The 18,152-nt window shown below is 50.5% G+C and overlaps 1 protein-coding gene across 1 annotated transcript in view; it reads right to left on the reverse strand.

Annotated features, from left to right (window-relative positions):
• Positions 1–211: 211 nt before the first annotated feature.
• PLD2 (phospholipase D2) overlaps positions 212–18,152 on the reverse strand; it is a gene marked incomplete at its 3' end in the record, with an annotated part of 34,318 nt that continues 16,377 nt past the window's right edge. The window contains exons 10-24 of the mRNA XM_081167773.1: positions 17,962–18,045; positions 16,398–16,476; positions 16,075–16,185; positions 14,350–14,529; positions 12,649–12,781; positions 11,863–11,981; positions 9,681–9,797; positions 8,322–8,426; positions 7,119–7,207; positions 5,434–5,547; positions 4,449–4,498; positions 2,943–3,077; positions 2,670–2,823; positions 1,284–1,395; positions 212–436 (exon numbers count right to left, since the gene is read on the reverse strand). Coding sequence (XP_081023899.1) covers positions 212–436; positions 1,284–1,395; positions 2,670–2,823; positions 2,943–3,077; positions 4,449–4,498; positions 5,434–5,547; positions 7,119–7,207; positions 8,322–8,426; positions 9,681–9,797; positions 11,863–11,981; positions 12,649–12,781; positions 14,350–14,529; positions 16,075–16,185; positions 16,398–16,476; positions 17,962–18,045 — 1,807 coding nt within the window. The remainder of the gene's footprint in view (positions 437–1,283; positions 1,396–2,669; positions 2,824–2,942; positions 3,078–4,448; positions 4,499–5,433; positions 5,548–7,118; positions 7,208–8,321; positions 8,427–9,680; positions 9,798–11,862; positions 11,982–12,648; positions 12,782–14,349; positions 14,530–16,074; positions 16,186–16,397; positions 16,477–17,961; positions 18,046–18,152) is intronic.

The following is an 18,152-nucleotide window of genomic DNA, read 5'->3' on the forward strand; positions in this document are numbered from 1 at the left end:
CTTAAACTAATTCGCAATGGCGGAAGTTGCCCCAGAGGGTGGTGTCCCGTCACCCAGCTCTAGCCAAAGACAAGAGTCGTTCCTTGCCGAAGAATCCAGACAAGCCAGAGCTGCAAATGGGGGAGAGAGGTTCACGGGTCACGTGCAGAGTGCAAATGCTCTCTGCGTGCCTCCTCCTGTTTTCCCCTCGGGGCTCCCCCCGCCTGCTGCGTCAAGTCCACACCTCCACGGGGATCATGCCCTCCTTGCTGTTGAGAGGGGGCAGGAGATACTCCTCGGCCAGGAACTCCAGGGGAAATTGGACCAGGTGGCCCTGCACCTTCTGAAGGTGGTCCCTGGCCAAGATGGGGCTCTCGGAGGCCAAGCTCTTCTTGCTGACGTGATGGTGCAGGTCCCTCCGGGACTTGACGGCGTCGGTGGGGAGGCAGGAGAAGACCTGGCGGAGAGGAGGAATTGCGGGGAGACAGAGAACAAAATGGCCAACATTAATAATGATAATTTTTTATTTATACCCCGCCCTTCCCGGTTCAGAAGACCGGGCTCAGGGCGGCTAACAACAAATTTAAAACACTTAATTGATGCAACAACAAAAAAACCCCAGCATAAAATACAGTATAAAACGTGAATAACAATAAATTCAGAATTCAAAAATCAATTAAGGGGGGAAATCCATCCAATAAACAGATTATCACCAGGGCTGGCTGGCTAAATGAGTCCTATTTGGGCCAGCGAGGAGACCAGGGGAGAATTAGCTGTGGGATCCCAGAGCAGGTAATCTTCATAAAAAGGGAAGGAAGAGGAATAAAAGATCAGGCTAAGCTCAAGTTGAAACCCAGATGGAACAGCTCTGTCTTACAGGCCCTCTGGAAGGAAGTTAAATCCTGCAGGGCCCTGGTCTCATGGGTTCCACCAGGTTGGAGCCATCACTGAAAAGGCCCTGGCCCTGGTGGAGGATAATCTGGCTTCTTTAGGGCCCGGGACCTTTAAGCTATTATTATTCGTGGACCTTAAGATCCTCTGCGGGGCAGACCAGGAGAGGCGGTCCTGTAAATACGAAGTTGTTGTTCAAGGAGGTACAAACACCTGTTGGGTGTCAGGGTGCTGTCCCCAAGCAAGATCCTGCTCCAAGGGAAAGCTATGGGGCAGCAATGGGGAACCTAAGACTCTCCTTCCCGGGAGGATTTTAAGTAGAGGTCAGGTGGCTGCCTCTCCAGGGCGCTTCCTGTCGTATTCCCGCACTGCCTGGGGCTGGACTGGATGACCCCTGGGGGTCCGCTACACACCTTGTCGTAGATGCTGGTGTTGGACGAAGCTGTGGCTTGCCAGACGTCCCAGAAGAAGCGGTCGCTGAGCGGGTCTTGAATGTCCAGGTCAGAGGCCACCCCTAAAACGCACCTGTCGGCGGGGTAGGAGAAAGGGGTTTTGCCCAGGTCAGCGACACACAAAGCCGCTTTAGCTCCGGGAGGCTATTTGTTCTGGAGGGTTTAATTTCGAGAAGAGGCGACACGATAGCCGCCGATAAAGAGAGGCAAGGCAGGGAGAAACTGGAAAGAGGGCAGTTTTGCTCCCTCTGTCAAAATAGCAGCAGATGTTGAGGGCAACTAAAGAGGGTGAATGTTGGGAGATGCAGAAAGATAAAGTCCTTCTTCACGCAGCCCCTCGTTGAACTATGGAACTCACCGCTGCAGGAGGCAGCAAAGCACTGACCAGGATGGCTTTCAAAGAAGATAGAGACACCGAGTTCCTTCTCACCTGCACTGCTGTCCAGCCAGACTCCCGCAGTGGGGTGGGGGGGGGGTCTTTAGGCCCCATGGCTCTGATCCCTGACTCGGTTCCTCCCTTACCCCTAGAAGACAACCCTGTGCTATAGAGTATATGAAAAAAACATTGTTCTGGAGTAAGCCTATCGGTATGTAATGAATGATGCTTTGCAGGGTTAAAGAAAGTGAAAAATGGTATAAAAACTATAAAGATAGAGGTAATCTACATTAGACACAACAACTTTGAAAGAGTAAAAATGTCGAGGTCTCAGAACAAAGGAAGTCAATGTGTGTATATGTATGTAATGACTAAATTAGAATGATGCTTCTTGCTTCTGGGCTTCTTGCCCTGCCAGACAAATCTAGAAATGTCTCACTGCCACTTCTTGAAACAGTCCATTTTGTCCAGAATTTGCAATGATTGAAACAGAAATAACATTCTTGGCAATACATTCATCTTTATAACAGCAATTTGACCTAACAAGGAAAGCTTCAAATTTGACCATATCTCTAAGTCCTTTTTCACTTCTGACCAACATTTCTCATAATTGTCTTTAAATAGATTTAAGTTCTTAGCGGTCATATTAACCCCCAGGTATTTTACTTTCTTAACCAATGTTAAACCTGTCTCCTTCTGAAACCTCTCTTTCTCAATCGGTGTTAAATTTTTCTCATGCACCTTAGTTTTTAACTTATTCAACTTGAATCCTGCCACATGACCAAATTCCTGAATCAATTCTAATACTCTTTTAGTACTAGATTCTGGCTCCTGTAACGTCAATACTAAGTCATCTGCAAAAGCTTTCAGTTTGTACTGTTTGGCTCCGACCTGTATGCCTTTGATCAAACGGTCCCTTCTGATCATGTTTAGCAAAAGAAGACGACAAAAACAACCCTGCCAGCACACACCTGAAGCAGTCGAGGCGCAGGCTCAGGGCAAACTTCCCCGCCTGGTACTCCTGCCCGCCCATGACGGACGGCACCAGATCTGTGTCCTCGACCAGGACGGCCAGCTCACTGTCCCTCTTCCCCAGGAGACTCCGGTCATTGATGTTGGCTGAGCCTTGGGGCAGGAGAAAGCAAGGGAGCCATTAAGGGAAATGGGGGGGGGGAAGCAGCCCACGCTGGATGCTGCAAGTGGCCTCCTGCGGGGAGAGGCGTTCCCAGGGCCCCCCTCCTCACCGATGATAACGCGCCGGTCGTCCGCTATGAGCATCTTGCTGTGAATGTAGACCAGCTCTGTCAGGAGTTTCCCCCGCAGCTCCCCGTGGGTCCTCAGCCCGCAGAAGGAGATGTAGCTCTTCCAGTCGTCCCCCACTTTTCGAAGAAAGAGGGAGAGAGGTGGGTGTTAGCGGGACAGCGTTGTGCCCAGCCTGTGGGGGCTTCCCTTTCCGGTTCCAGGGGGTAAACTCTGGAGCTTGGAAAGAGCACGGAAACGGGCGCTTCAGAGCATGTGTAAAGTGCCTTTCCCCTCTGTAGGAGTGCAGATATCCAGAATGTGGGGCTCAGGTGGGATTGCTGTGAGGAATTATGAAATACAGTGGTACCTCGGGTTACATACGCTTCAGGTTACAGACTCAGCTAACCCAGAAATAGTACTTCGGGTTAAGAACTTTGCTGAGAACAGAAATCGCGCGGCGGCAGTGGGAGGCCCCATTAACTAAAGTGGTGTTTCAGGTTAAGAACCGTTTCAGGTTAAGAACGGACCTCCGGAATGAATTAAGTACTTAACCCAAGGCACCACTGTAGTTAAAAGAATTTCTTCTTATTTGACTTTGTCCCGTGTGGTTTTTTTTGAAATGCTCAGAGGAAATCTGATTGGTTCTTACGAACACCATGTAAAAAGTTCTTTTGTGAATAAAACGACCTGGGCCGAGGGGTGGAGAAGGGATTATTATTGGCCCCTCCTCCCAGAGTCTTGCTGGTCAAGCCTCGTGGGTATTCTATTACCGTATTTTTCTCCCTATAAGACGCACTTTTTCCCCTCCAAAAATGAAGGGGAAATGTGGGTGCGTCTTATGGGGCGAATGCAGGCTTTCGCTGAAGCCTGGAGAGCGAGGGGGGTCGATACGCACCGACCCCTCTCGCTCTCCAGGCTTCAGGAAGCTATCCGCTAGCTGTGGGAGACCCAGCTCTCCCAGGGCTAGCGGAGAGCTTGCCTGCACCCAGAAGCTTGGGGCGCGCTGAGCTCCGCACGCCCCAAGCTTCGGGATTAGCGCAGCGCACCTGGGGGGGAAATAAAAAATTTTTTCCTTTATTTCCCCCCCAAATACTAGGTGCATCTTATGGGCCGGTGCGTCTTATGGGGCGAAAAATATGGTAATCCTTCCTTGCTTTGTCCAATCCTTCCTTGCTTTGGGAACGCTACACCCCTCGGCACTGTGGAACCTGATTCTTGAATTGCATGGGGTCGGAATTGATGGCCCTCAGGGTGCCACCACGATTCTATGTCTTAGCCCAGATAGTACCTGGGATTGTAGGAGAGGGATTTTTAGCTAGGGGCAGCATGGCACAGCCCCACAGCAGAACCACAAGCCCCCTTAGGAGTCCTTCTTCTGACTACGGTTGGCAGAGAGACACCCTGCCCCATGCAGTCTCAGACGAAGAGTTCTGAGCTTTCCCCAGTATGTTTGGGGCTGGGAGGGGGCAGAAGAAGGCTTATCTTGCCACACACCCTTCCCCACTTACTGACTGCCTTGAGCCGGCTGACGATGGATGCCTCCCCGCGGCACAGCGTCCTGGGAAAGAGAACAGGGGGAAATTAGACAGTGGAGTCACTTAGGGTGTTCCCCCCCCCAATGACCTCCTTCCCCACCACCCTGTTGCCCCCCCAGCTCTAGATATCAGCCCAAAGCACCCTGCTGAGAATGGGGGATGTGGACAGACCCTCCCAGCCTGTCTTGGGGACCCTCCTTGACACCTTGAGATAGGGTGGGGTGCAAAGCAAGAACCTTGTGAAACAACACCTTAGGGGAAATGGGAAATGGCAGAGGCGGGGGGGGGGAATAATCTACAGTGCAATCGCATCTTGCGCAGGGGTTTGCTTCCAAGGATTCCGAAAATCCTGGACACCCACATCCTTGGAGGTGCCCCATGGCTAGGGGGTGAGAGAGGTTTGTGGGGGACCCAGTACTCTCCCAACCTAGTGTTGAGCGGGCCTTGCCCCCAAGCAAGGTGGAGAGAGAGCAGGAAAGCGCTTTTCAAGTAGCCCTGCTGAAAAAAGAGAGTTCTTAAGCTCTCTTCCTTTATTGGGGGGCAGTGTGCTGGGTCTGGGAAGCTCTGAAAGATCTGGGGGGATCTGTGATGCTTGCACGAAATCTCATGGGAATCTGAGAAGGTGGTGTGAGATCCCACAGGGATCTGGGAAGCTTGCACAAGATCCTGGGGGGATCTTGCTCCTCGAGGAAAACCGACAGCTTAAAAACGCTTTATGTGCCAGGCACCCCCAAAGGGATGTGGTGCCCAAAGTGCTTTTTCAAGCCCTCCGCCTTGCTCTGGTTTATACTTGCAGGATGCAAAAATGCGGTTGTCAAAAAAGCACACAACGCAAAACTGGTAAATGAGCACGTGATCCTGCACCCCTCGCAGCCAGCCTCCCTGCCTTTGCCCCCAGCCCCATTGCTGTGTCCTGCACCTGCTCCCCCCCTGCCCCGGCCCTGCTTTCCAAACTCACCTGTAGGTAAAGTGAAGAATGGCCTGGATGGAGTTTCCTCCGCCCTGGGCGATGTCTCCCTCAAACCCAGGCAGCAGCGGGAGCAGGACAAAGACCCGGAAGGGCTTCTTCTCACTGCAAGTGCAGGGGAAACCCCACCGTGGTTAGTGGCTGTGGCCCCCGGAAGCACTTCCTGGCCCCTGAGTCCCCTGCCTCTGGAATTGCTTGGTTTTTTGTTTCCCCCATTTTTAAAATTGTCCCCCCCCCATACCAAAACCGTTGTTACAGAAGTAAATATCAATTAGGGAAAAAGAGGAAGCCAGCAACAACAGTCCTTTTACAAAAAACAATAAAACCAGCAAAACATGTAAAGGTTCAAGTACTGAATGCTGGTTAAAATTCACACTGGTTTTCTAAGCATCCAGGACAGGTTTGTTGAAGCAAGAATGTTTTTAAATTCAGTATACAGCTGAAGGCTGACATCAATCGGCAGGGAGTTCCAGAGTGTAGGGGCTGCCACACTATAAGCACAAATTATACCTGCTCCCACCATGAACAGCATTTCAGGATTCAGGTGGCATTGCAGGGGGTTGAGTAGATTACCCGGGGGGGGGGGGCGTCCCTTCCGACTCTACAATTATCTATACAGTGGTACCTTTGTTCTCAAACACCTTGGTTCGCAAACACCAAAAACCCGGAAGTAAGTGTTCCGGTTTTCGAACATTTTTCCGAAGCCGAAGTCCGATGCGGGTGTCGGCTATTGTTTCCGGCAAGCCTGCACCAATCAGAAGCCGCGCCCTGGTTTTTGAACATTTCGGAAATCAAACTGACTTCCGGAATGGATTAAGTTTGGTGCTTTTGTTTTTGCTATTTATTTTGCGTTTTTGAGGCTTTTTCAGTTAATTTGTTTTTGTGACTGTGTGGAATTTGTTTTTGTGATTGTGTTCACAAAAACTGTGTTCAGCTACTGATTGATTGACTGATTGTGTGACTGCGGAGATTGATAAAAGCCCCCCACCCAAACAATGACTATCATCAGTGCAGATATGAAGAAAAATTCATTTTAATTTTTATCATCTACAATGCTGTCTTATTTTAAAGTACAGTACGTTGATTATTGCTTTCATTTTATGGATAAATGGTCTTGTTAGATAGTAAAATTCATGTTAAATTGCTGTTTTAGGGGTTGTTTTTAAAAGTCTGGAACAGATTAATCTGTTTTGCATTGCTTTCTATGGGAACGCACGTCTTGTTTTCGAATGGACTTCCGGAAAGGATTAAGTTTGAGAGCCAAGGTGCCACTGTAATCAAAACAAAGGGCTCCAATAATTAGATCCACATTTCATTTTTCTTAATTCATTTAACCCTTCTCCATCTGATCCTATTTTTCCTTTTTTTAAAAAAGCCAAACAATGTTATAGCTAGTTGAACCGATCTATCAGATCTCTAGCCGTTTATAAAAGGAATAATCAATGCACATGTTTTTTTGCCAGGCTGGCATTCGTGTTTTGATTTTATGGGAGCGCCTCCGAGCCAAGTTAGGGAAGGGGGCAAGTTGAACCCGGAGGCTGGAGTGTGCAATGCAGCCCTGGAAAGGGAAGAGTTGTGCCCCACTGAGCATACGCAGAGTGCTTACCCCACCCCCTGCTAATGAACCAGTGCAGCCAATCTCAATTTGGGCCAAAACAGTGGCTGATGAGACAGACCTGTGGGCAAGCAGCACTCGGTCAACAATGGCGTCTCCCACGGTGTTGATCACCGAACGCCCGTCTGCGCAGCTTATGAAGAACTGGTTCTGGGGCAGGAAGAAAAGAGGGTGCATGGGAGAGGGAGGTGAGAGAGAGAGAGAGAGAGAGAGAGAGAGAGAGAGGTGTCTGTGCTGCAAAAGACAAACAGAAACCCCCGGCTTTTACCTCCCAAAACCGGGGCTCCTCTTAGCTGCCTGGGGACATGTGTTGCATTAATGAAAAGCAGCACTCTGCCCTTCCTCAGAGACCTTCTTGCTCATCTGTTATGTACTGAAGTTCTCACCCTGGGCCAGCAGGGGGATACTGTAGATAGTTTCCACTCAGGTCCACATATGCAAATAAGGAATTGAAAGTGACGTTCAGTGATTGGATAGTTACAGAAAGTTGTTACTGTTGCGTTGTAGTTGAGCGCTATATAAGCAGGTTGGCTGAACCCTTTAGCCCAGTTCTGTTCTGGGCCTGTGAATAAACAAGAGCTGTTTGAAGAATCGCTGTGTCGTCTGATATGTTCACCCACAACTTAACATCATCTGCACTCCACTCTACGGTTCCAAGGTGGGTTGCCACCTTAAAAGCAGTTCAAAGCGAAGTGAGTTCCTGGGTTGCATGCAGAATGAACTGGGCAAGGCGATGTGCATGTCAAAATCTCAGCAAGCAATATGGTTCCTTTGCCCTGCAAAGCTCCAACAAATATACGAAACAGCCCACATGGTGCAAAATATGTGAAAATTAGCAAATCCGCACAATTTGGATTTGTCAGAGAATCCTACTTTTTCTGGGTTTAGTGGGAAGAAATTCCAGTGAAAATCCTCGTTATTACATATTTTTGCATGGCTGTTTGTCTGTATATATTTTATATATGGATGTTTTATGACGACCTATATTTGTAATGCCTGATAAAGGTTTGGCAAAGTAAAATACAATATACTAAAATAAAAGCAGCTCAAAGCAACTCACAGTCACGGAAATAACGACACATTCCTCTACTGCCCCACCCACAAATTTGACTCCCCCCCGACTCCCATTTCCCCCATCCTCCTTTGGACCCAAAGGAAGAGGAAGAGGAAGAGGAAGAGGAGTGTCTCCAAACAGCCTCAGGGTCTCAGTCTCACCCCCCACCCCATATAGCCCCCCCTTCCCCTCACCTGTCCCAAGACCTACCTCAATGTACAGGTAATGCTGGCTCTCCTTGATGACGCTCAGGTAGGCGTTGTAGATCGAGTGTTCATGGAGGCCGGCCGACCAGCGGTCCACAGAGCGCAACACCTGCAGGAAACGGACAGAGGCCAAAAAAAGCTCCTTTTTTACTGTTTCTTCTCCTACAGAACGACAGCCCTGCGAGGCGGGGCAGGCCAAGCAGGAGAAGGTGCAAGAGAGAGCCCGGCCCGGCTGACCTGGGGCCCTTCCTGTTTGCCCTCACCTTTCCACGCACCCCTCGCAATTCCCAGACATTCTGTGTCTGAAAACCAAAAACAGGTCTTGCCCGGGTTGGACTAAATGACCTGGGGAGGGCCCCTTCCAACTCTAGGAAAAACCGAGCTCAAAATCCGATAGGGCTGCGAGAATATCTTGCTGGATCATGGCAAAGGGGCGACCATCCGGTCTAGGATCCTGTCCCAGCGGTTGCCAGGAGACAGGCAGGTGTGGAGGACTCCCTGTTCCTGAATGGGGTAACTGTGCCCCTGAAGGACCAGGTGCGCAGCCTGGGAGTCATTCTGGACTCACAGCTGTCCTTGGAGGCGCAGGTCAGTTCTGTGTCCAGGGCAGATGTCTGTCAGCTCCATCTGGTACGCAGGATGAGACCCTCCCTGCCTGCGGACTGTCTGGCCAGAGTGGTGCATGCTCTAGTTATCTCCCGCTTGGACTACTGCCATGCGCTCTACGTGGGGCTACCTTTGAAGGTGACCCAGAAACTACAACTAATCCAGAATGCGGCAGCTAGACTGGGGACTGTGAGCGGCTGCCGAGACCACATAACACCAGTCTTGAAAGACCTAAACTGGCTCCCAGTATGTTTCCAAGCACAATTCAAAGTGTTGGTGCTGACCTTGAAAGCCCTAAATGGCCTCAAAGGCCCAGTAGACCTGAAGGAGCATCTCCACCCCCTTTGTTCAGCCTGGACACTGAGGTCCAGCTCCGAGGGCCTTCTGGCGGTTCCCTCACTGCGAGAAGCCAAGTCACAGGGAACCAGACAGAGGGCCTTCTCGGTGGTGGCACCCGCCCTGTGGAACGCCCTCCCAGCAGATGTCAAAGAGAAAAATAACTACCAAACTTTTAGAAGACATCTGAAGGCAGCCCTGTTTAGGGAAGCTTTTAATGTTTAATAGGTTATTGTATTTTAGTGTTTTGTTGGAAGCTGCCCAGAGTGGCTGGGGAAACCCAGCCAGATGGGCAGGGTATAAATTATTATTATTATTATTATTATTATTATTATTATTATTATTATTATTATTATTATTACCAGCCAGGTGCCCAAGATGGGAAATCTGCCCACCCAGAGAGCGCCACCCAGCCTCTCACCTGAACGTTGGCGGTCTGAGCCCCGGGCACGACGAACGGGACCTGCAGTGGCGTCGCTCGAGAGGACTTGGGGAGCAGGTAGGGGTAGTCCTGTCCTTTGTACTTGGGCTTCACGGTCTGGAGAGGGAGAAAAGCAAGAGGAGGGTTTGCCACAACAGCTGCAAGAATATTACGAGCGAAGAATTGGAAGAACAAGATCTACCAACTATCGAAGAATGGCAGATGAAGATGACGGACTGACCGGGAGACTCTGAGACCAGAGAGAAGAGAGGATGGAAGAAGAAATTTAAAGAATATTTGAAAAAATATGTTAATATTTAAATCTTAGAATAGCTTTGGAAGTGGATATAGGCTGTAGGGTTAAAAGTAGAAGACAGTGTATTTTAAAAGAGGGACTTTGTGGAAAGCATGGCCTCCATGGGGCTGTCCCTGAATAAGTCTGGCCCAACCCATAGCTGCGGACATGTCTTGGACCTGGTGTTCACCTCTATGGATGTTGGTGATCTGACACTAAGTAATAGTGAAACCAAAGAAGTGCCATGGTCAGATCACTTCCTGGTGCAACTGGACTTCTCCATGACCCTTCTCCTCTGCAGGGAGGTGGGACCAATTTGGGTGGTCCGCCCCCGCCACTTAATGGATCCAAATGGTTTCCAGAGAGTGGCAGGGGATGCTTTATCCCATGTCTCCACCCCCATCGTTCTACCCGGACACTGAGGTCTAGCTCCGAGGACCTTCTGGCGGTTCCCTCCCTGTGAGAAGCAAAGCGACAGGGAACCAGGCAGAGGGCCTTCTCGGTGGTGGCGCCTGCCCTGCGGAACGCCCTCCCATCAGATGTCAAAGAGAACAACAACTACCAGACTTTTAGAAGACCTCTGAAGGCAGCTCTGTTTAGGGAAGCTTTTAATGTTTGATGTAGTACAGTATTTTAATATTTTTTTGGGAAGCCGCCCAGAGTGGCTGGGGAAGCCCAGTCAGATGGGTGGGGTATAAATAAATTATTATTATTATTATTATTATTATTATTATTATTATTGCTAAAGATGAGGTAAAGTGAAAATCAGATGGGGGGGACTTAGGGAGCCCACCTAACAATGTTTAGAAAAAATAAGGATAAGCCAAGAATTGGTTTGTATTGTTTGTTTTTCTGTTTGTGTTGCTTAGCTGTGTTATAAAATGAATAAAAAAAGAAAGGAAAAGAAAGGAAAATCAGGAGGAGGGGGGAGACACCCCCCAGAAGACCTTTGCCAGTGTGGTGTAGTGGTTAAGAGCGGTAGTCACGTAATCTGGGAAACCGGGTTCGTGTCTCCGCTCCTCCACATGCAGCTGCTGGGTGACCTTGGGCCAGTCACACTTCTGTGAAGTCTCTCAGCCCCACTCACCTCACAGAGTGTTTGTTGTGGGGGAGGAAGGGAAAGGAGAATGTGAGCCGCTTTGAGACTCCTGAAGGGGAGTGAAAGGCGGGATATCAAATCCAAACTCTTCTTCTTCTTCTTCTTCTTCTGCCCAGCAGAGGCAGCCGTGGAGTCCTGAATCTGCTGCACTCAGACAGTCTAAACCCTGGAAGGGGGGGTTATTGGCTGGGGGGGGGGCAGAAGAGATATTTGTCGGCTCTGCTAGCAGATCTGGGGGTGGGGGTACTGTTCACCCCCTTCCTCTCAACATGAACCTGCAAACACCTGAAGGGCTGCCCCACGGAAGATGGAACAAGCTACCGTATTTTTCGCTCCATAAGACACACTTTTTTCCTCCTAAAAAGTAAGGGGAAATGTCTGTGTGTCTTATGGGACAAATGTGAGGTCGGTTGCTGGCTCCCTTTCCGGCCCCTCGCCCAGGCCTCCATTGTTGAATGTTCTGCAGACGGAGGCTGTTTGTTTCCCCAGCGATATGTGACTATTATCTGTCTGGAAACTGTAGAAACAGCTCCCTTTCCTTTCCCAAAGAAGCTGCAGAGCTGTGAGTTGAACCCCATAAAAACAGGATTTTCCCCTTTGCAAAGTAAGCTGCAAAACTTTGAGCTGATCCTCAAAAAACTGGGGCTTTCCCCCTTTCCTCCTTTAAAAACTAGGTGCATCTTATGGCCTTATGGAGTGAAAAATACAGTGGTTTCGGAGGGCAGGATCCAAACTGCAAGAAGGGACAATTCTGCAATTCTCTACATGTCTGCAATTCCGCGACTCACCTTGGTGAAGTTCCATCGCTGGATGAAGTGTCGCGCAACGTCCCGCGCGGCCAGGCCGTGAACGGCCACCCCAACATCCCTCCACGGCATCCGCGGAGTCTCGCACCTGTCAATGAAATCTGACCCACACCTGCCGTTAGCCCCCCAGGCAGCAGGATCAGGGAGGGGCTGGGGCCCTGGAAGCCCCCACCGTCAGGCCCCCTTGGGCCCGATCCAGCAGCCAGGCTTAAGGGGCGTTGCAAAGTGGAGACACCGCAGAGGCTGGCAAAACCACCTCCTCCCTCCCAAAACTGCCTCTGGGGGCTTCCCCACATACCAGACCCAGTGATGGACCGTGGGGCTTTGTTTTGGGGAGAAGGGAATATTCACGGTGTAGTAGGATAGAGAGAAAGTTTTCTTCCCTCTCTCCTAACCCTGTTCTTGAGTTTGTTTAAAATCATTTAAGGTTTATGATTTCTCTATTTCCTTCTGCGGAAGCTGAACAGTTCAGTGAAACGAGGTTTGTAGCTGGCATCCCATTAAGGCTTTGTTCGATTCTAGGTTTTCCTTAAACTTGTTGATTTTTGTTATTTGGTTGAATTCTACAAGATAATATTTCCAGCCGATTCCTTCTCATTTTGGGGATTCCCACAATATTTCATTTGTTTTGTGTAAGTTCTTGGTTCCGCGACTATCTTTTTTCTACTGCAACGGGCCCCCATGGCAGCTCCCAGTTTGGGGGCGGGGGAGAAGGGAAATGTGGTTTTGGGGCACCCCCGCTTTACCTGGGTTCAACACCTCACCCACCTTCGAAGGGTCTGTCCAGCTGCACCCAGTCCTTCGCAATGAGGTTGCTGTAGTCCTTGCCCATCCAGAGGCGCTGGTTGGTTGCCAGGTCAACGGGGGCTTCGTCCCCCCCAGGAAGGGCAGCCCCTCCGCCCTGAGAGAGAGAGGGGGTCAGCGGGGGGAGCAGGCGGCTACCAGCGTCCCTGTGGGGAGGGGGGAGAAAGAGGGAGAGGGAAGAAGAGGAGGAGAAGAAGAGGAGAGGAGGAACGAGTCAGAAACAGATGAGAGGGAGAAAGAGGAAAGCAAAAATAGGGCATTCCTGGGTTGGCGGCCACTAGGTGGCGCCCACGTGCCTGCTTGCCAGCCAGCCATTGGCCGAGCGTGGCTGTGATGTCACGGAATGCAGCCGAATCAGAACAGCAGTTGCAGAGGAAAGAAAGAGGGGAAAGAGCATGGGAACTCGCACCCAGCTCATGAGCCAAGGGCCTTGTTGCAGAAATTTATGTCTAGGTTGGGGGGTGTTTCCCCTCCAGCAGATATCATGCACATGCAGCCCACTACCAAAACCAGCACAATCGCTTTTGTGACTTTTTGTGATTTGTCCCCACAAAACACTTCGTCACAGTTTCTTCCTGTCTATTCAAAGGGCCTTTGCTGCACAATACCAAATGTAAGAATTCACTGATCAATGGATCTATATACTGGCTCACTGGGAAAACTTCAGAAATTCCTCTAGACCTGTGAGCTCAGCTCCTCAGCAGCCCCTCTGCCTGAGGGATAATCCCTGGCATCCTGATACCTGAGTGCCAGACAGGTAGCCATTCCAGAAATAACAAACCCAGATGAAGACAAAAGGGTGTGATTCACTTGGCTGGGAAACAGGGAAATGTGAATATCTTTTTTGTTCCACTTGATGGGTGTTTGGCGGAGGGCAAGGGGAACCATGGGGCAGGGTCCAGGATGCTCAGATTACGGCCACCAGACCTCCCCTTTCATGATGTATGAGTGATGTAGTTTGGGGGGGTGTAACATGGGGATTAGCAGCTAATAAAAGTTTGGGTTCCCTTGTTTGGGGCTTCCATCTTGTTCCACCTGGTGGCAGGTGGGAGTCCTGTGGCGACAGTCTTCAATCAAGACCAAGCCTACTGGCTGCTGTTTTGCTCTGGTATTCCTGGCTGGGGTCCTTGTTTTCTGCCCAAGGGAGCCCTCAGATTTCTCTGCTAACACACACAACGAATAAGGCCTGAAGGGAAACTTTTGGGGAGTTGGAGGACAGCAGTTGCAGAGGAAAGCAAGAGGGAAAAGAGTGGCGGAACTTGGAAGAGGAAATCAAAAAGAGGGTGATGGAAGTCTTCCTGGGCTTGGCCGCCACTAGGTGGCGCCTATTTGCCTGCTCTGAACCTGCTTGCCAGCCATTGGCCGAGCATGGCTGTGATGTCACGGAATGCAAACGAATCAGAACAGCAGTTGTAGAGGAAAAAGAGCGTCGGAACTCGCACCCAGCTCATGAGCCAAGGGCATCATCTTTATGGCCCACAGGGAATAAGGCCTGAAGGGAAATTTTTGGAGAGATGCAGAGAATTTGGTGCTTGGCCAACGCATTTGGGGGCTCAGAGAGAGCCAAGAGCGGAGAGGAAGATATTGAGAGGGGGGGAATGAGACTGGGGGTCTGCGGAAAAAGGGGGCAGCAAGGAGAGGGACCCTCCACCCCCCCAATGTTACCTTGGGGGCCCGGCAGTCGTCGCCCTCCAGATCCGCCAGGCGGTACTCGTGGGTGTCCCAGCGCCCGTAGGCCAGATCCAGGCCGCCCAGGAAGGCCACGGACTGGTCCACCACCACCAGTTTCTCATGGTGGGCCCACAGGAAGATGATGGAGGAGACGTGGTCGGGGTGGCGCATCACCTGCAGTGGGGGGCAGAGAGAGACATTTCAGGGTGGCTCAGTCCTGTGTGGGGGTCTGAGAAGCCCACCCACCCAGCCTCTTGCCCCGAGGCAGTGTGGTGTAGTGGTTAGAGGGTTGGACCTGGGAGACACACCCTCGGCCGCGAAGCTCTCTGGGGGTGGCCAGTCCCTGCCTCTCAGACTTCACAGGGTTAGAATAATAGAATAATTTGGTAACATACAGACAGATAATTTAAGGATTTTATAATATGCGGAGAAGAGTCCGCGACCAGAAGGAGGAGGAGTATCAGGAAGAGTGGATTACATTTAATGATTATCTAGTTAAATTTGTTAAGTTAAATTAACTGAAAATAGCTTGCAGAGACTTAATTGGCTTAGGATTTTATTTATGTTAAGTGATGAATTAATATGCTTAATTCCATAAGGTGAAGATTTAAGGATGTTTAAGTTAAATTTCATAAGAATTGGGATTTGGAAAACCGTTAAAGGACATGCAATGAAATTCAACCAAGGGGAAGCGAGGGGAATGATAATAAGTGTAATTTTCAATAAGGCTATGATTTTTGTTTGTTTGTCTTGTGTGTTTATTTGTTTGTTTATAATATTGTGAAAACTGATAAAATTTTTGAAAAATATATATATAGTATGCGGAGAATAACACGTGCTGAAAAGCCAGAGAGAGGAGCTGGGGGAAGTCTGGGTGGGGATGGGAGGGTAGATTTTTCTTGGGGGGGTGAGGGAAAAATAGGGGGCAGGGAAATGAGGATGATATGTCTTTGATAAATTGTTATGCTGGAATTCTTAATAAAAAATATGTCAAACAAACAAACAAACAAACAAATAAATAAATGTTAATAGAATTAACTCTTAAGTTACAAACTGAATGATCCCTGCTGTTGCACTTCCGGCAGTTAAAAGATCTGCCATTGTGGTGTCATGCAAAAAGAAGAAGAAGAAGATGAATGCAGGAATCTCAGCCAGACTTCTGCTTAAAAATCTCCAAGTTGTAACTGGAAGCCATGAGTTCAAGTCCTCCCCTCTGGAGCAGCAGGAAACCAGCTTGCTCCATCTTCCATGCCCTTGAGATACCTGAAGATGCCTCTCATATCTGAAGGCGTCTGAAGGCAGCCCTGTTTAGGGAAGCTTTTAATGTTTGATGTATTACGGAAGCCCAGCCAGATGGGCGGGGTATAAATAATAAAATATTATTATTATTATTATTATTATTATTATTATTATTATTATTATTATTACTCCTCTCAGTCTCCTCCTCTCCAGGCTAAACATACCCAGCTCCTTCAACCGATCCTCATCAGGCTTGGTTCCCAGATCATCTTCACTGTTGTGTGGATTAAATGAGGACTAGAAACTTGCAGCGACCCGGGTTCAAGTCTGACCTTGGAGGCCTGCCAGTTTGGCACAAATGGGTCTGTGGGGCTACGGCCATTTGGGAGACACAGAGAGAGAACAGCGGGAAGAGGGCCAAACCCCCGGTGCGAATTTGCACCGGCCGGTTGTGCAAAAGTGGGGGGGGTCCCCCCTTACCTTGATGTTGGGGTGCAGCAACATAAGGGCCCGTTTGCTGTAGTCGCTGTTGATGCCCAACGCCAAGCCCACCTCCTTGAAGAGCAGCACACAGATGCGCACCCCTTGCTCCTGAAAGCATCACAGAAATTGAGAGGGGGACACCCAGCGGTCATCCAGCCCATCCCCGCGGCGAAGCAGGACGCACAGCTCAAGAGGCAAGGGGGAAAAGATGGAGGGGGTGCAGGAAGACAACAGGCAGGCGGGGCAGGGGGCGGGGGGGAGGAAGAAATAAAGCTGCCCCCACCCAACCCCAAACCTCAGGCGGGGGGGGGGGGTCTCACCGCTTTGTGTTTCAAAAGGAGGTCCAGTCTCCACTCGTCCGACTGGGCCGGGCGCTTCATGTAGATCTCCGGGCTGAGCCTGCGAATGACAGAATAATCGTGGTGTTGGAAGGGACCCCCGGAGCTCATCTAGTCCAGCCCGCTGCAAGGCAGGGAGCAAAAAGAGTGGGGCTGGGGGCTCCGTCCCGCATTTAGCATGTCCGCACTGGCTGCATTTAAAAGCAACAGCCACCCCCAGATCATTTGAACTGATTTTATAACGAATTGAATTTAGAATGCTGTTATTGTTTTACTGTTGTTCGCCGCTCTGAGCCCGGCTTCGGCTGGGGAGGGTGGGATATAAATAAAATATTATTATTATTATTATTATTATTATTATTATTATTATTATTATTATTATTATTTGCCCCGTTGCCCATTCAATTGGGATTAGCACAGAAGCTGCGTTGTGAGCCGTCCTGTGAGCTGAAGGGTGGAATATAAATTTAATAAATAATATTACCGTATTTTTCGCCCCATAAGACACACTTTTTCCCCTCCAAAAATGAAGGGGAAATCGGGGTGCGTCTTATGGGGCGAATGCCTGCAAGCCTCGCGCGCCCGGCAGGAGGTCCCACCGGGTGCGCGAGGCTTGGGGCGGCAGCCTGTCGCCCGAAGCACGGGGAGCCCTCTGGAGGGCTCCCCCTGCTTCGTGCGAGTGTCTGCAAGCCTCGCGCACCCGGCAGGAGGTCCCACCGGGTGCGCGAGGCTTGGGGCGGCAGCGGACTGCTTGCGCGCACCTAGAAGCTTGGGGCGGGCTGAGGTCAGCGTGCCCCAAGCTTCTGCATGCCGGCAAGCAGTCCGCTGCCGCCCCAAGCCTCCCGCACCCAGCAGGAGGTCCCGCCGGGTGTGCGAGGCTTGGGGCGGCAGCGGACTGCTTGCGCGCACCTAGAAGCTTGGGGCGTGCTGAGGTCAGCGCGCCCCAAGCTTCTGCATGCCGGCAAGCAGTCCGCTGCCGCCCCAAGCCTCCCGCACCCGGCAGGAGGTTCCGCCGGGTGCGCAAGGCTTGGGGCGGCAGCGGACTGCTTGCCGGCATGCAGAAGCTTGGGGCGCGCTGAGCTCCGCACGCCCCAAGCTCCTGGTGTAGCGCAGCGCACCTGGGGGGGAAATAAAAAATTTTTCCTTCATTTCCCCCCCTAAAATCTAGGTGCGTCTTATGGGCCGGTGCGTCTTATGGGGCGAAAAATACGGTAGATGCTGCCCTCTGGCCGGGCACGGAAACCTCGCACCCAGGTCTGCCACAGGCCGGCCTTGCGGAGAGGAGAGCGGGGAGGGGATCGCGGCGTCCATTTCTGGCCCCCCTATTTTGGGACCAGGAATACATTTTTTTCCAAAAAAAGGAGAGAACCTATTTATTACGATGATTAATTACATTTGTATAGCACCCATAGATCTCCGTTGGCAGTTGAACAACTTCAAAAATATGGAGATTGAGGAGGGGACACTTTGGGAAGCTCGGCACCTCCCCTGCCCACTCCCGAGGCCGGGCGGCCCCCAACCCAAGACCCGCCCCCCCAGCACTGACCACCAGTCCGTGATGAAGATCTCCTCTTTTGCCTGCGCCACGGCGTCAGCCACCGCCGCAAAATACCCGGCACCGTTCACAAACCTGAAAGTGGAGAAAAAGAGAAAAGAGAGGGTGTTGAAAAGCTTCTGGGAAATGATATATAATGAGATGAAAAAAATGTTGAAATATACATTCATAAAGAAACCAGA

This window comes from Podarcis bocagei (assembly GCF_964188305.1).
Source record: "Podarcis bocagei genome assembly, chromosome: 13".
In the NCBI taxonomy this organism is placed as follows: Eukaryota; Metazoa; Chordata; class Lepidosauria; order Squamata; family Lacertidae; genus Podarcis; species Podarcis bocagei.